Source organism: Bos grunniens, chromosome 20 (assembly GCF_055505025.1).
Source record: "Bos grunniens cultivar Pamir isolate PY7600 chromosome 20, Bosgru_T2T1.0, whole genome shotgun sequence".
Classification (NCBI taxonomy): Eukaryota; Metazoa; Chordata; class Mammalia; order Artiodactyla; family Bovidae; genus Bos; species Bos grunniens.
Genome location: NC_141184.1, coordinates 67259236 through 67282755, shown reverse-complemented (window position 1 = coordinate 67282755; position 23520 = coordinate 67259236). Strand labels below are relative to the sequence as shown.

Below are 23520 nucleotides of genomic sequence, written 5' to 3'. Positions count from 1 at the left end.
TTCTAGATCTAGTGACATTCACTCAGTTTGTGTCTGACTCTGCAACTCCATGGACTATACAGTCCATGGAATTCTCCAGGCCAGAATACTGGAGTGGGTAGCTGTTCTCTTTTCCAGGGGATCTTCCCAACCCAGGGATTGAACCCAGGTCTCTCGCATTGCAGCTGGATTCTTTACCAGCTGAGGTACCAGCGAAGTCCAAGAATACTGGAGTGGGTAGCCTATCCCTTCTCCAGTGGATCTTCCCGACCCAGGAATCAAATCGGGGTCTCCTGCATTGCAGGCAGATTCTTTACCAGCTGAGCTACCCAGGAAGCCCTAGGTACTTAGTTGAACAAATGAATGTATTTTGAACTGTTCCCTGTCTTCCAGGAGATTGCCACCTGCTGTGGGACAGCATCTTTAGAAAAGCAAATAAATGAAAACTTGAGAGTTTAAGTTGACCAATAAATGAGCTGTAAACTGAGTCCCACAAGCACAGGCAGTGGAAGGACAGTGGCCTATGAACCTAGACTTGGGTTTGAATTCCAGCTCTGCTAATCATTAACTTAACTTGCTGCCTTTAATTAAGCAAGTTGCTTTTGGCTGAGCCTCGGTTTTCTTCCTGAAAAAATGAGATATCAGTATCTTAGAGTTATTGAGGATTAAATACAAGTATACGTGGGAACCCGCCAGCATGAGAAGCCCGTGATCTCGGTTTGTGTCATTCACTGTCTCTGAAGCGCCTCCGCCCTTTGACTGCCACTGCCTCCTGTAGTTTGATCCAAGTCTCACCCCTCCTCTTAGACCTTTGCTCACTCAGCCTTTGTCTCCCCTCCCTCCCCCAACAAAGGTGGACTCTACCTGACACCCGGCACACTTGTCCAACCTTTGTTTAAGCCAGCATGACCAACCATACATGAAGAAAGCAGACTGAGTGGGAGTTTTACATGGAATCTCCCCCTTAAGCTTTAAATGTCTTTTTCATTAAATTTTTTTTAACTTTTCATTTTGAAATAATTGCAGACTTGCAAAAATAATACCAGGACTTCCCATATGCCCTTTACCCAAGCTTCGTTAAATGTTAACATCTTATATAACCAAACCATTTTCGAAACCAGGAAAGCACACTCCACCATCCTGTTAACTAATCTACAGTTCCTATTCAAGTGCCATCAGTTGTCCCGCTGACGTCCTTTTTCTGACCCAGGACATTCCGTGGGATTTAGCTGTCATGTCTCTTTAGTCTCCGCCTCTGACGGCTCCTCAGTCTTCACTTGCCTCCACGTCCTTGATACTTTAGACAGATGCTGCTGACCAGTCGTTTTGCATCGTGACCCTGAGTTTGGATTTGTCTTCTTGTAATTCATCTGAGTTGTGCATTTTGAGCAAGTTCCCCACGGGTGGAATGGGGTGCCCTCCCCAGTACGTCATATCAGGAGGCACATGACGTGTCTCCTTGCTGATGACACTCATTTTGGTCACTTGATTAAGATGATGGTCTGTTGAGTTTCTCCTCTTGTCAGGTTACTCTTTTCCCCTTGATGATTAATAGAGATTTTGTGGGGGAGGTACTTAGAAGGTATGTAAGTATCTTGTTCCTCATCAGACTTTTGATTTACTTATTTCTTTACATCTATGTAGATTTGGGGCTCAGAGCATTTTACTACTAACATTGCCCCTTCTTTGGCCAGTGGGAGCCCCTTTAAGCTGGCTTCTTTTTTTTTTTTTTAATTTATTTATTTTAATTGGAGGCTAATTACTTTACAATATTGTAGTGGTTTTTGCCTAAGCTGGCTTCTTGTCCTTTTATTGCATCTCATCATTCTTTCTTGCTTTCTGACATAAGAAGATACTCCCAAGTTCATCTTGCATTTTCCCTATCCAAATCAGCCATTTCTCCAAGGAGCTGATTCCTTTTGGTAAAGAGTGATATTTAGAAACCAAGATTTGAGAGCTTGATGTGCTCATTGCTATCTGGCTGTCACTTGTCACTGCTCCTGTACCCTCTCTACAGAATGAGCTAGGAAAAAATATATATGTGGTGTGTATTTACACATGAATATCTCTCTGTGTATGCTGAAAACCATGAATTCACAGCAATACCTTCATTTCTACTGTGACACCGCAAGGTTTATTCTACGTTTTTATCCAGATGTTATGTCCCTTCTCCAACAGTGAGGCGCCTGGCCCCCGTTGTCCTTACTGTATGTATAAACTTGATCAGCTCCCCCACATGTAACGATCTCCCATCTCTCTGTCTCACCCCTCTCTGGTTCTGACAGTCTGCTCTAGACAACCTCCACCTCCTCACTCTGAGTGGCCTCCGACTTCCCATAAAACTCCCAGTTTTTTTTTTTTTTTTAGTTCTACCAGTTTATTGCAACCAACCCATCTCCCTCCACCCTCATGCTCAGTCATGTAGCCCCATGGACTGCAGCCCAGCAGGCTCCTCTGTCCGTGGACTTTTCCAGGCAAGAATACTGGAGTGGGTTGCCATTTCCTTCTCCAAAACTTCCAGTTTTGAAATGGTGCCTCATATATTATTTAAACCATGAGGCCTGTTTCTGACTGTGCCCTGGCATTAACTGAACCAGGAAGCTGGCTTCTAGGGCCCTCCTGCCTCTCCAGCACACTAGAGCCTGTCCTCTCCTCAGCCTCTGCTCTCGCTGTGATCACTGCCTGGACCGGCACCTGCCCTTTTCTCCCATCCTCCTGCTGTGTTCACACGTCACTTCTTGCAGGAAGCTTCAAGGTCGCCCTGGGTGCCCTCTGTGGGCTCCTCCACCCTGTGATGAAGCACCACTGTGTTCTCCTTCTGTGTCCTCCTTTGTCTCTGCTGCTTAACTGTAGGTGCGCAGAGCCAAGGGCCCGTTCTATCTCCATGTCCCTAGTAGGTGAAGGAGGGGTAGTGCACAGTAGGTATTCGTACGTGTGTGTCAAAGAAGCATTCATAGTCATAGCAAATACTCATAGAGCACTTTTAGATTCCAGGCATGCTCTAAATGCTTCATATTATGCACCAAGTCATTTGGTCCTAATCCCTATGCTGTGAGATGGTTACTATTGTCCCCATTTTGCAGACAAGGAAACTGAGGCACAGAGAGGTTCTGTGAGGCACCCAAGGTCACACAGTCCTAGGGTCACCTTCGAGCGCAGGCAGGCTCACTCCCCAGTACATGCTGTCTCCCCTCTAACCTGCCTCCCAAAGTAAAAGGGGCAGCATTTTCAGAATGAGGGAGGTGATAGTTGAGTCACGTGAGGCTCCCCTCCCTCCTGACCATAGCAGCCCCACTTTTGTGCCCTCTGGGGCCTAAGCACCAGTGACTGGTGGCTGAGCAGGTAGGAGAGAAAGTGATACATTTCAGCTCTGCAGCCCACAGGAGTTTTTTCTCCCTCTAGGTCTTGGGAAACCAAGCACCTTTCACGTGTAATTAGAGTGAGTGCCCAGGAGTCAAGGATGCGGCCTTAAGCAAGATTTCTAAGTCATTGCAGTGGGATTGGCAGGGCACTAAGCTTGTTTCCCAATCACCCGAGAGAAACCACCCGAGCCCATCAGCCCTGGGGGATGGAGCAGCCAGCCTCTGCGCGCAGAAGCGGGGAAACTAAGTGCCCGAAGTGTGTTCCCTGGGAGTGCTGCATGTCAGCACCTCCGCAGACGTTTCTTTTCCTTATTCCTCTCGGTAGCTGAGCAGGGTCTCATGGTAGCAGCCCCATTTTTACAGAAAAGGAAACTGAGGCTAAGAGAGCTGACATCATTTGCTTGACGTCACACAGCAAGGAAGAAGACCAGGCAAGATTTGAAACCAGGACACCTCTGATTCTAGGGCCTGAACTCTTAAAAACAACTGGCCATGTCTGCCTGACTCTAGAGTCCCCAGTTTCACCACCCCCCAGCTCCTGTCTGCTCTGGTGGGATCCCTATGAAAGAAAGGCATGTGCTTTGCCTCTGGGCAGAAACCCACAGTTGCGGGAGCCAGCGCTGTCACGAGCTGATGTCGGCCCGGACAGGATTTTCTGTTAACCTCCTGCCTTTGAGTTCAGGAGACTCCACCACAAGGACCCCACAGGAGCCCGGAAAGAGGGGAGTGGGAACAGGAGAAGGTGGAGGCAGGAAGGGGAAGAGGGGGCGGGGAGCTGACGCCAGGCGAGAAGGCAGCGTCAGAGAACTCAGGAAAGACTGCATTCCCCTGTTCCCTTGGCGTCAGCACTGGAGCTCAGTTCACTCCCCCGACGCTTGCTGAGGACGTGCTGTGCCCCAGGCCCAGGCGAGAGGCTGGGGGTGCAGCTGGGATGACACCTAAGGAGTCCCAGCCCTGGTGGAGGACACACTCTGATGGGGGCAAGACCAGCCAGGAGCCATAGGCATCTGAGGGGTCCCGGGCGTCTGCCTTGGACTGATAAGTTGTGACTAGGCAGGTGTGGGGCCCCGGGGGGTCCTTCAGGCCTCTTGGAGGAGCTGGCTCTGGGAAGGATGGCCGCTGCTGACCTGGGGGGACCCCCAGCCAGCACTGTTCCCCCCACTGCCTGGCATCTGTGCCCTGCGCCCACCTCACCCCGTCCCCTCTGCTCTCCGCAGGTTTGACATCTACAGGAAGGTGCCCAAGGACCTCACACAGCCAACGTACACTGGCGCCATCAGTGAGTAGCCCCCTGCGTGCCCTCACGCTACCCTCCATACCTGTGCCCATTCACCCCCTGCAGAAACGCTGGGCCAGGGTGGGAGACGGGCAGACAGGCAGAGGGAAGAAAGGACGGGCATCCTGCCGGGCCCTGTGTCTAGTCAGTCCTTCAGCCCAGCCGTGTCCTTGCTGTAACCCCACAGAGCATAGCATCACCTGTTTCTGGAAGGAGACACCAGAAATCATCAAGGGTAGCTGCCCCTGGGAGGGGAAATGGGGCCTGGGGGTTGGAGGACGACTTTTCTCTCCACACCTTTCAGACTGTGTGAGTTTTTGGTGTAAGGATGTTTCTATCCCTTTAAAAAAGTAACCATCTCTCACAGATTTGGGTTTCTGACTGCCAGTCTTCACTAAAAGGATCCAGGCTCCCGGGAGAAATGGCTGAGAGCAGGGCTGGGGCAAGAAGTGTACAAAATAAACCTGGACTCCTTGTGCAGAAAAACAAAAAAAGTGCACAGAGGGAAAAAAAGGGTGGGGGCATGTCACCAGGCCCCAGGAGCCAACCCGAAAGAGGGCAAAGCCCAAGCTGCGGCAGTTTGAGTAACACAGTAAATAATGGTATGGACTTCCCTGCTGATCCAGGGGTTAAGAATCTGCCTGCCAATGCAGGGGATATGGGCTCGATGCCTGGTCTGGGATAATTCCGCACGCTACGGAGCAACCAAGCCCATGCACCTCAACTACGGAGCCCGCGAGCCAAAGCTAAAGAGAAGGCACCGCATTGAGAAGCCTTTGCACTGCAACTAGAGAATAGCCACCACTCCCTGCAACAAGAGCAAGCCTGCGTGCAACAGTGAAGACCCAGCATAGCCATAAATAAGTGAAACAAAAATAATAGCACTATTGGCTTATTGCCAAAGAATTAAGAAAAAGGTCCGTGAGTCTGGAGTGATCTAAATAAATGGGGGAGAAAGGATGGATCTTCCTTATAGAGGAATTCTAAATGATATATATTAATATACCCACTTCCAGGAGGTACAAATCAACTCTCCTCTCCTGGAGTGTGGGCTAGTGACTCGCTATTAAAGAGGACAGAATGGAAAGGAAACAGTGACTATGGTGGAGACATCCAGAGGTGGCCCCGTGACTGAGTGACGAAGGTTAGCATCAGCCAGTGAGAGAGAGGTCACGTGGATGTCATCCATCCGGCCCCCACCGTGGGGTGTGATGGGAGGAGCACCTCACCTCCGTGGGATCTTCCCCCCAAAGCACAGCCCGGTGCAGTCATGGGAAAGCAGCAGACCCCCCCGCCAACCCAGCCTGGGGACCCTCTTCAGGACACCTGGCCAGCACCCTTCAAAAGTGGCAAGGTCTTGAAAACCAAGAAGAGACTTGAGGAACCGTCACAGATTTGAGACTAAGGACACAATGACGAATGGCAAAATGGGATCCCAGGCCAGGTCCTGGAACAGAAAATGGGCACCAGAGGGGAAATTAGCGATCTAATAAATCTGTAGCTTAGTCAGCAGTTGTAGTGTTAATTTCTTCAATTTGACCAATATACCAGCGTTATATAAGGTGTTAACAAAGGGGAAGCTGAGTGAAGAGTGTATGAGAACTGTCTGTGCTATTTTTGTGTTCTATTACTATTCCGCGATAAAGTTTATTTTAAATAAAAACAAACCAAAAGCAGCTTGCAAGCAGGAATGCTCTACCCACATTTTCCCAATGAGAAAATGGACTCAGAGAAGCGAAGCGACTTGTCTGAAGTTTCACAGCTTGCAAGAGGTGGGCCTCCCTGTACCCACCCTCGCCTCTCCAGCACTTCATGTGGGAGAGGGACCCTCCCCGTGGCCAGCCCCCTGAGCGGGGCCCTGGAGCAGGGCAGTCGGACAAGAGGCCACTGCTGCCTCCCAGAGCAGGCTGCTGTCAGGTCGGGGATGACGCTGGGGACTCCCTGCAGCCCAGCCAGCCCTGCCAAGCTCTCCCTCCTCCAGCTTCAGTCATCCAAGCTCCAGGTGCCTTCTGGAGCCTGGACCTCCACATGCCTGGAGAAGAGGACAGAGCAGCCTGGCAGCAGGCTTCAGGTCTGGCAGAGCTGGGTTCATTCTCTTGTTTAGCAGCTGGGTGACCTTCGGAAAGTCGGTGCACCTCTCTGAGCCTCAGTTTTCTGATCTGGGGATTAAATGTGATCACACCTGTCAAGCATAGGATACATGCCAAACCCTCCAAGCTTGGACCACACGCCTCTTCTCATTACTGTCCTCCTGGAGCCCACGGCCCATGAGGATCAGCGACTGCAGGAGCTGTGGCACTTCGTGCCTTGATCCCCAAGGAAAAGGTATTTGGGGGACATGAAGAAAGGGGCTTGTTCATCTGTCCATTCAATGAATTTGTGAACCTTGGTCACAAAATTCCAATGAGGTTTCCTGTCTTCTTCCTACAACCATCCAAGAGCCCAGACCATTTCTTTGCAGGCTCTGCAGTCCTCTCCCTTGTCAAATATGTTTAACAATCAGGTCTGTGTCCTAGAATTAAAAAAAAAAACATATTCAGGCTTTGCAATACCTGTGTCATCATTTTACCTCCTCTCTCCAGGCGGAGCGTGCCAGGCACACCATCGCTCCCTGCCCTTTTCCAGCTGATGTCTTGCACACCTTTCAGACCAGCATGTAGATGGCCACCACGTGCCTCTTTCCAGCTGTGTTGTGTTCCATCGTCCAGCCACCCCACAGTTTATGTAACCAGCCTCCTGAGGCTGGGCGTTCTGATCCCAGCTTATTGCTATTACAGACAGCCTTGTCCATATGTTTTTGTATCCTTGTATGGTTATTTCTGTAAGGTAACCTTCCTAGAAGAGGAATTACTGGGTCATAGGACATGTGCATTGTAAAATGTAGAAGGTACTGCCAAATGACCCTCCGGGGACATGGTCTGCTTTGCAGGCTTGAGCACAGTGTGCAAGAGGGCAAGTTCCCTTGCACAAAAGGAAAGGCGTAAGCATGGGAAGCCAGCCCTTACCGACCATTTAGTGAACAAATATTTATCCACCAGGTCTGAGGCCAGGCCCCGTGCCAAGTCCTGGGACCACGTTGATGAATGGGCTTCGGTCATTGTCCTTGAAGAGCACATGGCTGAGCAGGAGGGCAGGCACAGAAACATGCCATTTCCTGACGTCACCCTTAGTGCTATTAATAACCGAAGGAAGCAGCAAGGGTGTTGGAGACTCAGAGGTCGAGGTTTGAATTTTGCCTCCTGCACTGAGGCGGCCGTGTGGCCTTGGACAAACCCCCCGACTTGCCAGCGTCTGGGGTCTTGGGTCCAGGGCCCCCTTTGCTGGTTCCACTGGCCTCCCAGGAGCGAACGTGGGGTCACATTCCTACTGTCCCGTGCCCAAGTCAATTTCAGAAGAAGTCTGGAGTCAGCGTGCCTGAGCATCTTGCCCAAACATGGACTGAAAAATGCTTCAGTATCAGAAGGCTTTTTTGGTGGAAATGTTTCCTACCTGTCTTCACGTTTCTCATTCATTCACTCACTTGACTCAGATGTTTATTTCCTGCCTTCTCTGAGCCAGGTGCTCTGCTAAGCCCTGAGGCCCCAGTGGTGCTGAGCTGTTGTCTGGCCCCCAGTCTGGAAACAGTGTAGGAACAGTGGACCCGCAGCCTGGGCTGCTGGACGCTGCGACTCCGCTGAACAAACGCTGCGCTCACCCCACTGCTGGGTCCATGCCTGGGCCATCTGCAGGCTTGGGGCAAGGAAGGCAGCTAGAAAATTTGGATTCCTCTCAGTTGGCATTGACCTTCAAAATCACCTCCTAAGTCTGTACCTGTTCATTCTTATAGCAACCAATTGTCTTCTGGGACTTGAAGGTGGGATGGGAGAGGTGAAAATGACTGAAATGTGAGTCAGAAAAGGTGTGAGATGCAGGTAAAGGGTGCTTTGCCCAGCTGGCTGTTTTTTTGTTTTTGTTTTTAATCAGGAGGCATCATAGCTGCAGTGGCTTATTTGCAGGTAAGAAGGGGAAGGCTGTGAGTCTGGGAAATTTGGATTGCCAGCCAGTCTTCTGCAGTGGATTTGTTCAGCAGCTGGAGAAGACATTTGACATTAATTTCTATGCCATGAGAACAAACCACATGGCCACTCTGTATAAACTGATGTGACTCCTGCCTGGACATAGGTTGCTGCATGAGCAAAGCATGTGGACACTGTTCTCTTTGCTTAGAGGAAAAACTCCTATGCTTGTGGCAGGACACAAGACTGTAGGGGCAGTACCTCTGGGCAGGGGGCTCTGGGTCGGGAGTGAGAAGGAGACTTGCATGGTATGCCTTTTTATACAGATTGATGATTTTTCTTATCATTTAGAGTAAAACCCTTAAACTCTGCTCATACAGCTTTTCTCACAGTTTGGAAGAATGGGGGAGTCCCTCCAGCATGCCCCCTATCTGGGTGTGGGTTTGGAGGTTTGGTGGGGACTCTGGGGTGTCCCTGTGCCATCCTTCTCTTGGGCTCTGAGATCTCAGGGTCCTTTTCTTAGGGCATTGGCTGCAGAACGGTCAGGTTTCAGTCCCCCGCCCAGTGTGTTCTGGGGTCAGACCCTTCCCTTCTATGAGCTTTCATTTCTGCACCCTCCACGAGGGCTTGTGCCCTCTGCCACACGGCAGCGTGACGTGATCTGTATCTATGAACGTTCCCACAACAGGGCATGTGTTAGGTGCCCCTCAGACACTTGTTCTCCGCCTTCTTCCCTCCGAACACATCTTTGCCTGTTCGTTTTACCATGAACAGGTGATGCAGTAATAACACTGCTGCTGCTGCTGAACACCTGGCTTCAGCATCCGTCAGGATGGCCTAGTCCCCCCGGTGCTGGCTGTCGAGAATGCAGCTGAATGTAGGTGGGACTGACTGAGAACTTTTTTCTTCGTGGGAAACTGAGGGTCAACCCATTTGCTGCTTCCTGAAAGCAGCGAACCCACCAGGGTCTCCCTGATGACAATCCTAAAATGAGCTAATGCTTGCACCGTTATTACCTGTCAGGCACCGTTTCAAGCCCAGAGTCTGTGTTGTGGAAACTCTCAAGCAGTCCCGTAAGGCAGGTGTTACTATTGGTGCCATTTTGCAGATGAAGAAACAAGCAGAGAGAGGTTAATTAGCTTACCCAGAGACACACAGCATGTGAGTTAGCAGGGACACGCCTCTATGATATACCCGGATGAGGCACGCTGAGCCCGTGTTCTGTATTTTGGGGCCTGGCTTCCTGTCTTCCACAAAGCCTATTATCATCTTCTACGTACCCAGTCCCAGGCCAGACGCTGGGGTTGTGGAGTTTTTGCCTTCCGGGTTATCCAGCTAGTGAAAGGCAGGGCTGCAGATAATCAATAACACGTGGAAGGTGTTCATATGGAGGCTGGTAGCACAGAAGAAAGAGGGACCGGTTCCACCTCTAAGGCCTGGAGGAGCTTCCCACCAGAAGGGGCATTTGAGTTGGGCCTCAACCTGGGAGGATGAGTAGGGGTTCACCAGGCAGAGGTGGTGACGAAGGAGGAGGCGTGAAGACGGGGAGGTGCCTTCCAGACAGAGGATGCTCGCATTTAGGGACCAGCACATGGCCCGGGGTGGCTGGATAGTTAGATGTTGCGGGTGCTGTTGGGAGATGGGGCTGGAGAAGAATTGAGGGCCAGCCCCAGGGTGCTTGTTATGCCCTGCCCCAAGAAATGACTCCAGGGTCACAAATCCCAGCCTCGCCAGGGGCCAGGCGGGCAAGACAAATATGAGTGACGTGGGATAACCCTGGAGCTCCGTTCCACTCTCTGTGTTTAGACTTGTAGGACCGTCAGTCCCTCCCACGGAGAGCCTTCTCTGGAAGCGCGGTTCTGGGTGTCCTCGGTTCTCACCTCTGATGGGGACTCGGGCACGTTGATGAGTCCACAGCACGTTGATGAGTCCACAGAGAGAGCCTTCTCTGGAAGCGCGGTTCTGGGTGTCCTCGGTTCTCACCTCAGATGGGGACTCGGGCACGTTGATGAGTCCACAGCACGTTGATGAGTCCACAGAGAGAGCCTTCTCTGGAAGCGCGGTTCTGGGTGTCCTCGGTTCTCACCTCTGATGGGGACTCGGGCACGTTGATGAGTCCACAGCACATTAATGAGTCCACAGAGAGAGCCTTCTCTGGAAGCGCGGTTCTGGGGGTCCTCGGTTCTCACCTCAGATGGGGACTCGGGCACGTTGATGAGTCCACAGCACGTTGATGAGTCCACAGAGAGAGCCTTCTCTGGAAGCGCGGTTCTGGGTGTCCTCGGTTCTCACCTCTGATGGGGACTCGGGCACGTTGATGAGTCCACAGCACGTTGATGAGTCCACAGAGAGAGCCTTCTCTGGAAGCGCGGTTCTGGGTGTCCTCGTTTCTCACCTCACATGGGGACTCGGGCACGTTGATGAGTGCACAGCAGGCGGGGAGAGATGGCAGTGAACACCCTGCCTCAGCCTTGGAATCTGGGTGGCAGGAGGGAATGCTGAGGCCTGAGGCAAACTGGTGAGCTCAGGCCACCCCCTCGTGGAAGCAGGGCTCGATTGTTCTGGAGCAGCCAGAAATCTGGGCTGTAATGTGGCATCTGCACATTGGTCGATGTCGATTCCAGGGTTTTCTCTTGTTTTGTGTTCATTTTGGCTGTGCTGGGTCTTCATTGGGGTGCACAGGCTTTCTCCTGTTACAGTGTGTGGGCTTGGTTTCCCCACATCATGTGGGGTCTTATGTCCTGGCCCAGCTATCGAACCTGTGCCCCTGCGTTGGAGGGTGGACTCTTCACCACTGAACCACCGGGGAAGTCCCTCCAAGTGCTAACATATATACCCACTGAGCGAGACAGAACACATCTGTGGGCCATTGAGGCAGATGTCATTTTGTGACTGATGTCTGTGTTAAAATGTTCTTGTGGGGAGAAGCTGGGCTGGCCCCTCCGAGGACTGGCACTGGTCCTTGGCCTGTAGGAAACCAGGCTGCACAGCAGGAAGGAAGCGGCGGGTGAGGAAGGAGGCGTCATCCGCCGCCCCCCACCTCTCACATGACTGCCTGGCCCGTCTCTCCACTCCCACCCATCCCCCTCCATGGAAAAATTGTCTTCCGTGAAATCAGTCACTGGCGCCGGAAGGGTCCCGGGCCGCTGCCCTGAAGGATCTGACCAAACCTGGGGCTCTGTCCACATGGGCAGGTCAGGTCAGCCGGAGGTGGTCTCCCTTTGTGGGAGTGGGGCTGCTTCACGTGCAGGCCAAGAGGCGGAAGGGGCTTTGGGGGGGTCCGTCTGAGGGCGGGGGCCGGCCTCCTCCTGTCAGTGCCCACCACCCCTTAACTGGGCGTCTGTGTCGTTTCTTTCAGTCTCTGTCTGCTGCTGCCTCTTCATCCTCTTCCTCTTCCTCTCGGAGCTCACTGGATTCATAACGACAGAAATGTAAGTTATATCCCCCCCGGGGTGGGCCATTCCAGAGGTTCCGGGGACCCCAGACAAGAAGAGGGAGGGGCTTGACAGAGGAGAGAAACCTCCGAACCTTCCGCCTCCCAGTTTCAAAGCCTGTGGCATCACTTCCTCCTCTGTTTCCTAAAGGGTTTTAAAGCTAGAGCGAAAACTAATGTCGCTTTGTTGAAGCCGAAGAGAAAATTTTGGTTGCCTTCTGGGGTCCGGATGGCGCCTCCTGGGTCCGCAGAGGAGCAGAAATCATTTGCTCATGTTTGCCGTCTCTGTGTTTGGCCAGTGGGCTTTTTTCCCTCTGAGTCATCACAGGGTCATTTGATGTTAAAGCTGGAAGAATTCAGAGGAAAAAAAGAGGGCAGCTTTCTACCCAAGTGGAGGCGAGGTTCTGACATCAGAGGGCAGCCCCTCCACCGCGTCCCCTCCCCTGTCCTGAGCCCACACTGGGTGCGGAGTCCGCGTGGGCTTCCTGGCAGTGATTGACGCGTTGTGAATGCATCCCGGATTCCTAGAATCATCTGTTGTCTAGATAACCCAGTAAATCCTCTGGGGCCTGTGTAACATCGAATGCCACTGGAATTATTCAGTCACGGCCTCATCAGATGCCCCTCCAAGATGAATTAGACCCAGAAGCTTCCTGCCTTTACCTCTGTCTTCCAGACCTCTTCATTTCCATGTTTACAACCCTGAAAGTCATCACGGGGCTGGGCTGTGGCCACCCACTCCCCTGTCCAACACTGGAATTCTCTTTTTCACTCATGGAATTTCTTGGTTTCCTGTGCCTCTCCGTCAGCCACAAGACAATAGGAAACGGGAAGCGTAGCTGTGCAGCCATCCCGCCTTTCATCTTCAGACGGCCCTGGGACACAGTTGTCCCCTCTTTACAGAGGAGGAAACTGAGGCTCTGAGAGGCGGGGGGCCCTGCCCACGGTCCTGCCTCTCCCCCACCCAGCCGCCACAATTCGCTTCTGAAAATAACTTTCTGTCCTCCTCTGACGTGGGAGACTTTGTCTTCCTTGTTCCTTTGATCCTGTTTGTAGCCCTGATGATACCAAAGCCCACATGGAGCAGTAGAAAGAACACTGGACAAGGCCTTGGGAGATCCAGGGTCAGGCCTCTGCTCAGTTACTACCTGCTCTGTGACCTTGGACAAGGTGCCACCCCTCTCTGGGTCCCAGTGTTGCTGGCCAAACAAGGGAGGGTACACCAGAATCAAGGCACCCTTCCAGGTCTGAGGAGGCTCGTCTGCTTCCTAAGACACAACCCCTTGACCAGGCAAGGGTCAGACAGAGGACTTTGTTCCCCCCAGAATGGATTCTCTCCTAGTCAAGTACGCACATTTGGGCCACTGGATATTTCACGGGTCATCGCATCGTGATTTGGAGGTAGAAGCAGGGAGAGCAGCCAGAAATTGAGACCTGCTGGCGTTACTAAGGACCTACTGTGTGCCAGGCACCTGGTGGTCTCTCCCAGGCACACCCCACTCCCTGGGAGGGGGGCTGCTGTGCAGACTACTCATGTTCTAGATGAGGTGAGAAGGGGTCCCCACGTGGCAGCTATGAGGAGGGAGCCCTGACCACGTCCCAGGTGCCAGGTGTAAGGCTTTACGTATTCCAGGCAGGGACGCTGGCAAGTGCAAAGGCCCCGAGGCAGGAGCTACCCAGTGTATGTATAGAGAGCTGGGGTGGATAGAGCAAAGTGAGCACACAGGGAGAGCAGAACGTGGAGCCAGTGGCCGCTGTGCACTGCCATAGGTTCGTGCGGATCACCCTTGGTCCTGACCCCGGAAGTCGGGTCAGATCTGCCTGACTCACTCCTGTGCTGCACGCTCAAGAGGAGCCAAAGATGCAGGCACTGACACAGACGGTCAGCAGGCAAAAAAAATGGAATGTGTCAGGCAGTGGTAGGGCTTTGAAGAAAAGCAGGATGGGAGATAAGGAAGGTATGTGGTGTTTTGTGAGATTTTAACAAGATTATTTACCTACAAGGACCTTAACATAGAGCCTTATATACTTTAATATCACTAGATCCATATCACTTCAGACCTTTATTCATTTCATATTTCTTCCCTGTGTAACAGAAAAAAGCAGTGTGTGTAACAAGTGCTCTTGTGAGTGTTCATTTCTTTGTCCTTTCCTGAGTTAAGAAGGGGCCTCCCTCGCCTTTTGCCGAAGTCCTGAGGGGCAGTTCCTTCAGCTGATCCTCGGCTTCACCCATAGTGAGGCAGGGCGCCGAGGGACCACCCAGCAGATGCGTTTGGACGTCAGAGCCGGTGACCGCGGCAGGAGGAGCCTGCGGCCGTGTGCAAGCCAGCCAGCTCGCCCGCTTACCAGGGCGGGGCCCACGCCTTCCCCAGGAGCACGGTGTGTCCCCGCCGCTCTGGCCCGTTCCCCTTTCCAGGACGTCCTCTTCTTGGCTCCTGGGGGCATTCTGGACACTCTGGCCCCACCACCTGCCTGGAGAGGAAGAAACTTGAGGGGTGAGGGGCAGAATCCAAACACAGGGGCCATTCACTCGGTGCTTGCCTTGTGTCCGGCTCTGGGCTGATGAGCACTTCCCCGTGGGGAGAGAGGGAGGGCAGGGGGGTGAGAGGAGAGGCCTGTGGGGCCAGAGGCTCCGTCCACGATGATGCAGTGACCTTGATGCCTCCTTTCTCTCTGCGGCCTTGTGACCAAGGAGCAGGAGCTGCCCAGAGGGCGTCCTTAAGGGCGAGGACTCCACAGAACATTCCAGAGGAGTAGGAGTTGTGCCTCGGGGTCCTTCCTCTCTCAGAAGCTTCTCTGATCACCCCTGGCTCCCAGGAAGCGCTGCTGGTCCAGGAAGGACTGTGGGTCACAGTTGCTTTCCTTTTCGGGATGGCTGGCCCTCCCTGGCAGTCTGGTGACCACCGTGGATCGGCCTCCCCACTCCCCACCCTGAAATTGTAACCCGAGGAGATGAGGTCACTGCTGGTGGATCAACATCGCTCCAGCACTGGCCTGTGGTTCTCAGTGACATAATAGGCTATTCTGACCCAGGCGGGTGAGAGGGAGACCTGTTTGTCTGCGTGGTTGGACTTTGACCCGGCCGTTAATTATCCATGGGAAAGTGGCCCTGCAGGGTGCGCAGAGGCTCCGTGTTCGCAGGGGAATGGCACCCCATCCTCAGAGGACATTGCCACAGTACATTTCGGTCTTTGACTGCCCAGGCTCTGGCTCTTCTCCGTTATTAACTTGATGAAGATTTATAATTAGAAATATGATCACTGGATCTCTCCACTGATCATTTACAGCTTAATACAACACATTGTACTTTCCAGTTTTGATTTATAGTGGGTGACCATGTGCTGGTCACCTACGTCAGCACTTTACAATGCTCGTCTCTTAATGGTCCCAGAACCCCTGGTGCCAGGTACTGCTGTTGGCATCAGCCTGACTTTATAGCTGGGGAAACTGAGGCACCAGGAGGCTAAAACCACAGCGAGGTTGGTTAGTGAGCTGTCTGAGCAAGAATCAGGCCTAAGCCTGTCTGAGGGCAAAGCCTAGACTTGGTACCAGGCCCCCCTATCCTGCCCTTTCCTGTTCAGAGCATTTTGGAGCCCCAGGGACACGGGAACTCCTGTTTTCTGCTAGGAATAGTTCCCTGAGAGACTTGGATGCACCATTCTAGGGGGAGGGGGCTGCACAGGCAGGAGGCCCTTGCCCACCAAGTTGGAGCTTGGGCATTCCCCTGAATTAATTGGGCATTATCCTCACACGCAGGCCCAGAGTGGGGTGGCCAGTAGCTTAGCCAGGAGGAGGGGCTGGACGGCTCCCTAGGAGCCCAGGTTACCCACTCTGATGTCTGGATTGGGAGCCCAAGCTGGGTAGAGAGCCATGGTGACCACGTGGAGGAGCAGCGGGAAGCCTGAAGGCTTCTGAGCAGACTGATGGGATCAGGTTCGTGCCTCGGAAAGATCACCTCTTGCAAAGATGGGTGTGGGATGAGGTGACCCTGGAGGCCAAGGCCTGGTGAGGGGAGGCTGGATGATGACCCAGGACAGAGGGGCTGAGGGTCCCAGGGCAGTGGCTGTGGGGAAAGGGGCGAGGGGCAGGACTAGGTGGCTGGAAAAAGATGCTTTCTGGACATCCGCCTAGTAGGTCATAGATGGACTCACTTGCCCCTGGAACTGTCAGGATTTCAAACTTGCCTGCATAACCTCATCCCTCTCTTACCACTCCCACCTCAGGCCCTTACCACGAGCCTCACTGCTGTGTAAGTTTCCATTAAATCAAATGATTAAGCATGGAGGTCAGCGACTTTGGGCAGGAATCCGAAGTATTCAAGTACTCTTCTAAAAGCAAATAAAATTGCTTTCCGTAGATGTCATCGGACTCACGCCTCAGCCTAGAATTTCAAGGCCCCCTGTTACATTCCACCTACCCTCCCCTGCCCATACCTCCCCAATCCCTCTCTTCCTCTCTCCCTACGTGGCCGCTGCTCACTGACCCCCATGCTGTCTGGCGTCCTCCACCTGGAATGTGCCTCACCCCAACAGAGGTCGTGAGCATGCACTTTATGTTACCAGTTCAGGGAGCCCTTGTCTGGGGTGGGGGCTGGGGGTGGGGAGCAGATGCTGCAGCCCACCAAGGGGTGCAGGGTAGAGATGACAAAGGGAGGGGCACAAAGGGAGTGGACCCCTTACACCTCCATGCCCGGTAGGTGCTTGGGCCAGGGGTGGGGTGAGGTGGGCTGGGCATCTGGAGTTCATCAGGAAGATGGTGGCCCCTGCATCACAGGCCTCCTGGGAGCCACCTGCCTCTCGGTATTTCACTGATCCTGTCCCATCCAGTGGAATGCGGTGGAAAGAGCATGGCTCTGGGCACCAGTGGCTCCAGCTTCAGATTCTGCCTGTCTGGTTTCCCAGCTGTGTGATCTTGGCCAGTCTTTTATCTGCCTCTGAGCCCAGTTTCATCCTTGTGAAAACAGAACAGTAACTAAACGGTGGTGTGCCGTGAGTATTAAACGAGCTAATATGTGTGAAAGGCCCCAGCATAGTGTCTGGCACCAGCTGGGTGCCCAGAACTGGGACGTCTCCTTGGATTAGCAAGACCAGCTTTTGTGCGGGCCTTACAGTATACCAGGACTTCCCAGGTGTGTCAGTGGTAAAGAATCCACCCGCCAGGGTAGGAGATGTGGGTTAGATCCCTGGGTCGGGAAGATCCGCTCGGGTAGGACATGGCAACCCACTCTAGTATTCTTGTCTGGAAAATTTCATGGGCCGAGGGGCCTGGCGGGTTACAGTCCATGGGGTCTGAGAGTCGGACCCCACTGAGCGACTGAGCACCACAGAATGTACCAGGGACTGCCAAGCGTCTTGCACACACGTTTATTCCTCACAGCAAGGCTGTGAAGTAGACTCTGCCGCTGTTCCTGGGACTTTAAAAGAACTCAGTAAACGTTATAGTAATAACAGTAAGCGTAGCGGACAGTCAGTCACTGGGCGTGTATGATTTTCTGAGGTTGTGTCCCCGTCCTCCGTCTGGAAAAACAGCGGGTGAAGAAGGGAAAGCCCCCTGTAGGAGGTCAGCCAGCCCGTGGGTGGCAGAGTTAGGACCCTGGGAGCCTGGAGGTCTGTTGCGCAGTGTCGCTCTCTTGCCCCAGCAGGGCCTGTGCTTTGTGCTAGCCCCCAAGACACAGAGGAGTGACGCACACCCCTGGCCCAGGGCAGCCGGCAGCTTTGTACCGATCCTCACACACGCCTGTGAAGTCGCTGGAACCACCAGCCCCCTTTTTCTCCTTTTCTCCCTCCCCTTTCCTTTCCTCTCTCCTCCTTTTTCTTCAGGTATGTGTGTAACATACAGTGGGCCGATTTCTAGCCTCGGTTGGCCTGTCAGAGTCAGTCCAGCTGGTAGCGGTTAGCTCAGCTTGGCAGGCACCTGTGAGTGGTGCTGGGGGTGGGCCCGCGGCACTGGAAGGCATGGCAGGAGCCCAGGGTCCCTGGAACATTTTCCCGGGACGTGGAAGGTAGCTGTGTTGACCTCATTGGGCGGGCGGACAGGTGATTGAACCGTGTTTATCTGCAGCCCCGGGCCCTTCCGAAAGGTGCCTGGGAGCAGCCAGCCCCAGCCTTATGTAACCAGGCTGGCCCCAGCTCTCAGCCCAGTGAGTTTCCCGGTCCCTCCCCAGTCCTTTGGCCGGTTTGTCCAGGGTCGGTACTTCAGCCCGGGAGAGGCCTTCCAGAGCCTCGGGGGTGAGCTCACCTTGGCGCCACACCTGGGCTGCACCTCACTCTGCACTGAGGTCACCTCCGGAGGATTGCCAGGGGGTGACATCATCCCACAGGCCCTCAGTGACGTGCAGGGGCCCCGCCTCCCAGGTAGGAGCGGGGAGTAGCTTCAAGAAAGAGTCTTACGCAGCTGGGAAGGGAAGCAGGGGGCTCTGCCTCTGTGACATTCTTTTAATCACCCAGCGACCTTATTACTCAGCAACCCTGTGGGGCTGCGAATTATAGAAATGGGGCACTGAGGGCTTGAGAAGGAGCATTTGGCTCGTAAGCTCCTGTGGTCCTGATCGCTCCCCTGCCACTGGCTCACTTGTTGCTGCTGATCACTTATGCGGGCCAAGCCCAGCCCCGTGCCCTCTCTCACACCCGGTGGCTTCAGAGGGCCAGGGCCCCCTTCAGTTTCACCCTTGACCCTGGATGCTGAGGGTGGGAGGGAGGGGAGGCAGTGTGAGCCCTGGAGAGCCTGGCAGAAGGCAGGCCTGAGTTGGGGCTCCACCTTGACCGACTCACTGGGGAAGGGGCTCACCTTCTCTGAGCCTCAGTTTCCTGGTTCTGGAATGGAGATCAAGGACCCCCTGGTGGTCCAGTGGTTAGGACTCCACACTTCCACTTCAAGGGGCACGGGTCAGGAAACTAAGATCCCACATGCTGCGTGACATGGCCAAAAAAGAGAATGAAATGGAGATCAGAATATTTCCCAGGAGCAGATGGGATCACGTGAATGTGTATAGACCTGTTTGGGCCTTTCCTGGCTTAATGGGCTGCAGGCCCAGCCATCTGAAGGCTAAGCCAGGCCTGTTGCTCTCTCATCTCTGAGCACATCCTTGTGACTCCCAAGGAAACAGGCCCCAGGTATCTTTCCAAGCCTACCTTTTCTTGTTAATTGAACATCAGCAACATTGCACCAGGAGCTAGGGACACAAAGACAGGGTCTTAGTAAAAATGAAGTACCTTTGTCCCAGCCTGACTCATTCTTTCCCAAAGAAGTGATCATTCACAAGGCTTTAGAGTCCAGCTGTTTGGAGCCAACAGTCCTTTATGTTACAGCCTGTGGACAGGACCCACAGGACCTGACTTTATGTTTAAAAAAACCACAGCCTGGCTGCCTCACGCACTGTCCATTAGGCTGGTCTCTGGATTTGGTGCTCTCTCCCTGTGGGGAGTGACCTGGGAATCAGAGGTGGGCTTCAGCCACAGCCGCCTGGTGTCCACTCAGGAGGTCATCGAGGATGTCTCCAATTCACCTTGAGCTCGGCACAGCCGTATGGAACTTGGTGTTTTTCCTTCCCCAGTAGTCCTGGGCTCTCTCTTTCAGGGGCTCCCAGCCTAACACGTGGTTCCAGAAAGAAACGCAGCCATCTGCTAACACGCCTCCGTCCACCCATCCCCACGCCCCGTCCATTGGCAAGTCCTGGCTGCTCTGCACCCTGTACGCTGCATCTCTCCCTCCTATCCATCTTCCTGGACACCGGGTCCAGGCTGCCACCTCTGACCACAACAGCAGCCTCCCAGGTCTCCCTGGTGTACAGGGACCCCTTGGGCCATCCTTGAATCTGCCCGAGGGATCCTGTGCCAGCCAGACCACACTGCTGTGCTTGGGATCCAGTGTGAAGGCCTCCTGTAGCCTCGTGCCCGCCTAACCTGGCCTCTGCCCCTTCTCTGACTGCATCACACCCATTTCCCTTTGCTTTGCAGCCATGGCGACCTTCATGCATTTCCCCAAACGACCCTTGCCCTCCCTGCTTCCAGGTTTCTGCACAGGTTGTCCCAACGACTCTCCCTCCCTCTTTGCCAGGACAGCCTCTTCATCCTTCAGACCTCATCTCTCATCTCCTCAGACACCTTCCCAACTCACTCTCCCCAGGGGTCCATCACCCTGTGAGTCCCTCCTGCAGCACCCCAAAGCTTTCCATCAAAGCAGTCATCATAGTTGGGGTGACGTGTTTATTTAGGAGGCAAACAGTGTCTCAGCTCACTGAAGGCAGTTGTTGGTTATTCAGTTACTAAGTCGTGTCTGACTCTTTGCGACCCCACAGACTGCAGCATGCCAGTCTGTCCTTCACTGTCTCCTGAAATTTGCTCAAACTAATGTCCATTGAGTTGGTAATGCCATCCAACTATGCCATCCAGCCATCTCATCCTCTGTCACCCCCTTCTCCTCCTGCTCTCGATCTTTCCCAACATCCAGGGTCCTTTGGATCAGGTGGCCAAAGTATTGGAGCTTTAGCATCAGTTCTTCCAATGAATATTCAGGGTTGATTTCCTTTAGGATTGACTGGTTTGATCTCCTTGCTGTCCGAGGGACTCCCAAGAGTCTTCTCCAGCACCACAGTTTGAGAGCATCAGTTCTTTGGCACTCAGCCTTCTTTATGGTCCAACATGACTACTGGAAAAATCATAGCTTTGACTATGTGGGCTTTTGTTGGCAAATTGGCTTTTTAATACGCTGTCTAGGTTGTCATAGCTTTTCTTCCAGGGAGCAAATGTCATAAATGAAGGAAGGGACCTTGTCTATCCAATTCCTCACTCTCTCAGTACATGTTCAAAAAGTATCGGTTGAAGGATTTTCCTTAAGGGTTCAGTGGCTAAGACTTCATGCTTCCAATGCAGGGCACCCAGGTTCAACCCCTGGTCAGGGCACTAGATCCCACATCCCGCAACTAAGATTTCTCATGCCACAGATAAAGATCCCACATGCTGCAGCAAAGATCAGATATCCCAAGTGCTGCACCTAGGGCCTGGCACAGCCAAATCAACAAGTAAATACTTGTTAATAAAAGAACAGCTGGTGATCAAATAGGTCAGCGCACACTGAACACTTAGCATCTTGCCAGCAGGTCCCAATGTGGTGCTGTTGTCCCCGACAGCAAGGTGGCCTAGCTGTCCATGGAGCTACCTGCCCCACACTGCCTCCCCGCCCCACCCAGAGATTCAGGTCCCTGTCCCCGAAAGCAGCAAGTATGTTACCTTACAAAGGTAAAAGGAACTTTACAGATGTGATTATGTCAAGGGTCTGGAGATGGGAGATGATCTTGGGTTATCGGGTGGATGGAATCACGAGAGTCCTCACAAGAGGGACAGAGGAGATCAGAGAGAAGAGCACCCCTGTGGCTGGCATGGAAGGTAGAGGAAGGAGCCAGGAGCCGAGGCCTCTGGAAGCTGGAAACTGGTTCTCCCTGGAAGGAGTACAGCCCCACAGACCCATCTCAGACTTCTGACCTCCAAAAGTAGAAGAGAATAAATGTGTGTTGTTTTAACCCATTAGGTTTGTGATAGTTTGTAACAGCAGACACAGGAGAGGGATCTATGTGCTAGTCATGTCTTGGACGTGATGCCTGGCCCAGGGCCTTGTGAGAGCTGGGGAGAGGATGGGCACCCAGAGACTGCCCCACTTGAGGGAGTCAGGGGAGCTCGAGGAGGAGGGAGTCTGGACCTGTGTGCCTGTCGGTGTCAGGCCCTGATCCCTAATATGGTCTGATTTCGCATTTAAGTTTTCAGGACACCCCATGAACAGTGGGTGGGGTACCCCCGTTTAATCGATGGGTTCATAGAGGTGAAGTTATCTACCTGAGTTCCATAAAGAAGTGGCAGGATCACAAGTGGAAAATGAGTCGTCTGACTCTGAAAACCATGCTGTTTCCACCATCCTGTCCAGTCCCCCTCCCCTCCTTCTGAGTGGTGAGGCCCGAATTTGGAGAATGCCATGGAGATGGGTTGTAATTCCCAAGGTGGTTCTCTCGGCAAATAATCCACCTGCAGTGCAGGAGACTGCCTGCAGCACAGGAGACCCGGGTTTGGTCCCTGGGTCAGGAAAATCCCCTGGAGAAGGAAATGGCAATCCACTCCACTATTCTTGTCTGGAAAACCCCATGGACAGAGGAGCCTGGTGGGCTCTGATCCATGGGGTCACAAGAGTTGGACACGACTTTGCAACTAAGCCACAACCACATATGGAGATGGGAGCCCGGCTCCCCTGTGCCCGGGCAGGCCCAGGCTTCCCCCAGCTGGGAGTCCAGGTTATCAGAGCCATGGTTACCAAGTGAAGTGTCCCTGGCTGTCCCCTGCAGCCAGGATGGGTCCCCCCGTCTCATCAAGGCTCCCGTACTTGTCTCCCGCAGCGTGAACGAGCTGTACGTCGATGACCCGGACAAGGACAGCGGGGGCAAGATTGACGTCAGCCTGAACATCAGTCTCCCCAATTTGCACTGCGAATGTGAGTATTCCCAGCACCCTTCTGCTCCTCAAGACGCCACCTGTAGACAGTGCCGTGTGTGCAGAAGTGGTGAGATAAGTCAGGACATTAGGTGGATGGCAAGCTGCGAATAAGGAGCAGCAGGAATCTCTCCCTGCCTACTTTTCGTGGGGAGGATGTCGTGCACGGGGGAATTAAAAAACTATATCTAAGAAACTGCCAACACTTTACCTCTAGAGAGTAGCCAGGTTGAGGTAGGGGTAGGGTGTTTCTGAGGTCAGGTTCCCAAGAAGCAAAACCTAGATGTTTCGTAAGTGATTGAGTGAGAGAGGGCTCCCAGGAGGAGCCTGTAAGGGCATGAGGGAGGCGAGACGACAGGCAGAGGTGTGTGTTCAGCGGACGTCTGATGGCAGCCTGGTCCCACGGGGAGCTGTGGTGTGTGAATGACGTCGTGGTTTGTCCCTCCTGGCAGCAAGGGGGCTGGCCTGTTGTTATCCATGGTCTTGGCTGATGGCTACAGAGTAGTGTGCGGGGAGGGCCGGAGGCCACGTAACCTCCCAGGCAATCCCAGGCATGGAGACCTCCAGCTACCCAGGAGGAGTCACCTGGAACAGGGTGAGCGCAGAGTTATTAGCCATGGGAAAATCCCCTTTTACTGTGCACTCCTTTATGTGTCTGTGGTGGGTGGGGGGCACTTTTCTGGCTTTTGTTTGTTTCTTTAGTATATGTGCTGCCAAAGTGAGCACTTTAAAAAAAAATTTGTTTCAAAACCAAGAGAATGAATTACCTGTATAAAACAAAGCTCTTTGGGATTCTGGTTTAGGGATCAGATTCTAGCTCCTTTGCTTACTGAAACCGTGTGGCCCTGGCTAAGATGACCCCTCCCGGCCTCATTTCGTCAACTGTAAAACAGGCAGAGTGCTATCTCTTTTAAAAAATCTATATTATGTATTTATGGCTGTGCTGGATCTTCACTGCAGCGCTCGGGCTCCGTCTGCTTGTGGCCAGCGGGGCTTCTTTCTC

General features: G+C 53.2%; 1 protein-coding gene and 1 long non-coding RNA gene across 6 annotated transcripts in view; one reads left to right on the top strand and one right to left on the bottom strand.

Moving 5' to 3' along the window:
* ERGIC1 (endoplasmic reticulum-golgi intermediate compartment 1) overlaps positions 1-23520 on the top strand; it is a 113175-nt gene that overhangs the window by 48882 nt on the left and 40773 nt on the right. Inside the window, exons 1-5 of one of the 4 annotated variants that reach the window (XM_086362194.1) lie at positions 4189-4394; positions 4559-4620; positions 11971-12043; positions 14281-14424; positions 22424-22518. In XM_086362194.1, coding sequence (XP_086218320.1) covers positions 14312-14424; positions 22424-22518 — 208 coding nt within the window. In that variant the 5' untranslated portion in view covers positions 4189-4394; positions 4559-4620; positions 11971-12043; positions 14281-14311. Of the gene's footprint in view, positions 1-4188; positions 4395-4558; positions 4621-11718; positions 11812-11970; positions 12044-14280; positions 14425-22423; positions 22519-23520 lie in introns of those variants that run through there. The other 3 variants (XM_086362193.1, XM_086362191.1, XM_086362190.1) reach the window with 3 other exon arrangements.
* Positions 6230-11506, bottom strand: LOC147350583 (uncharacterized). Of its 2 annotated transcripts, none has more exons than XR_015148992.1 (2): positions 9757-11506; positions 6230-7129 (listed from the first exon to the last, which is right to left on the bottom strand). It is a non-coding gene; the product is annotated as an uncharacterized LOC147350583 (long non-coding RNA). The 2 variants fall into 2 exon arrangements; XR_015148993.1 differs by lacking the exon at positions 9757-11506 and adding an exon at positions 7259-7370.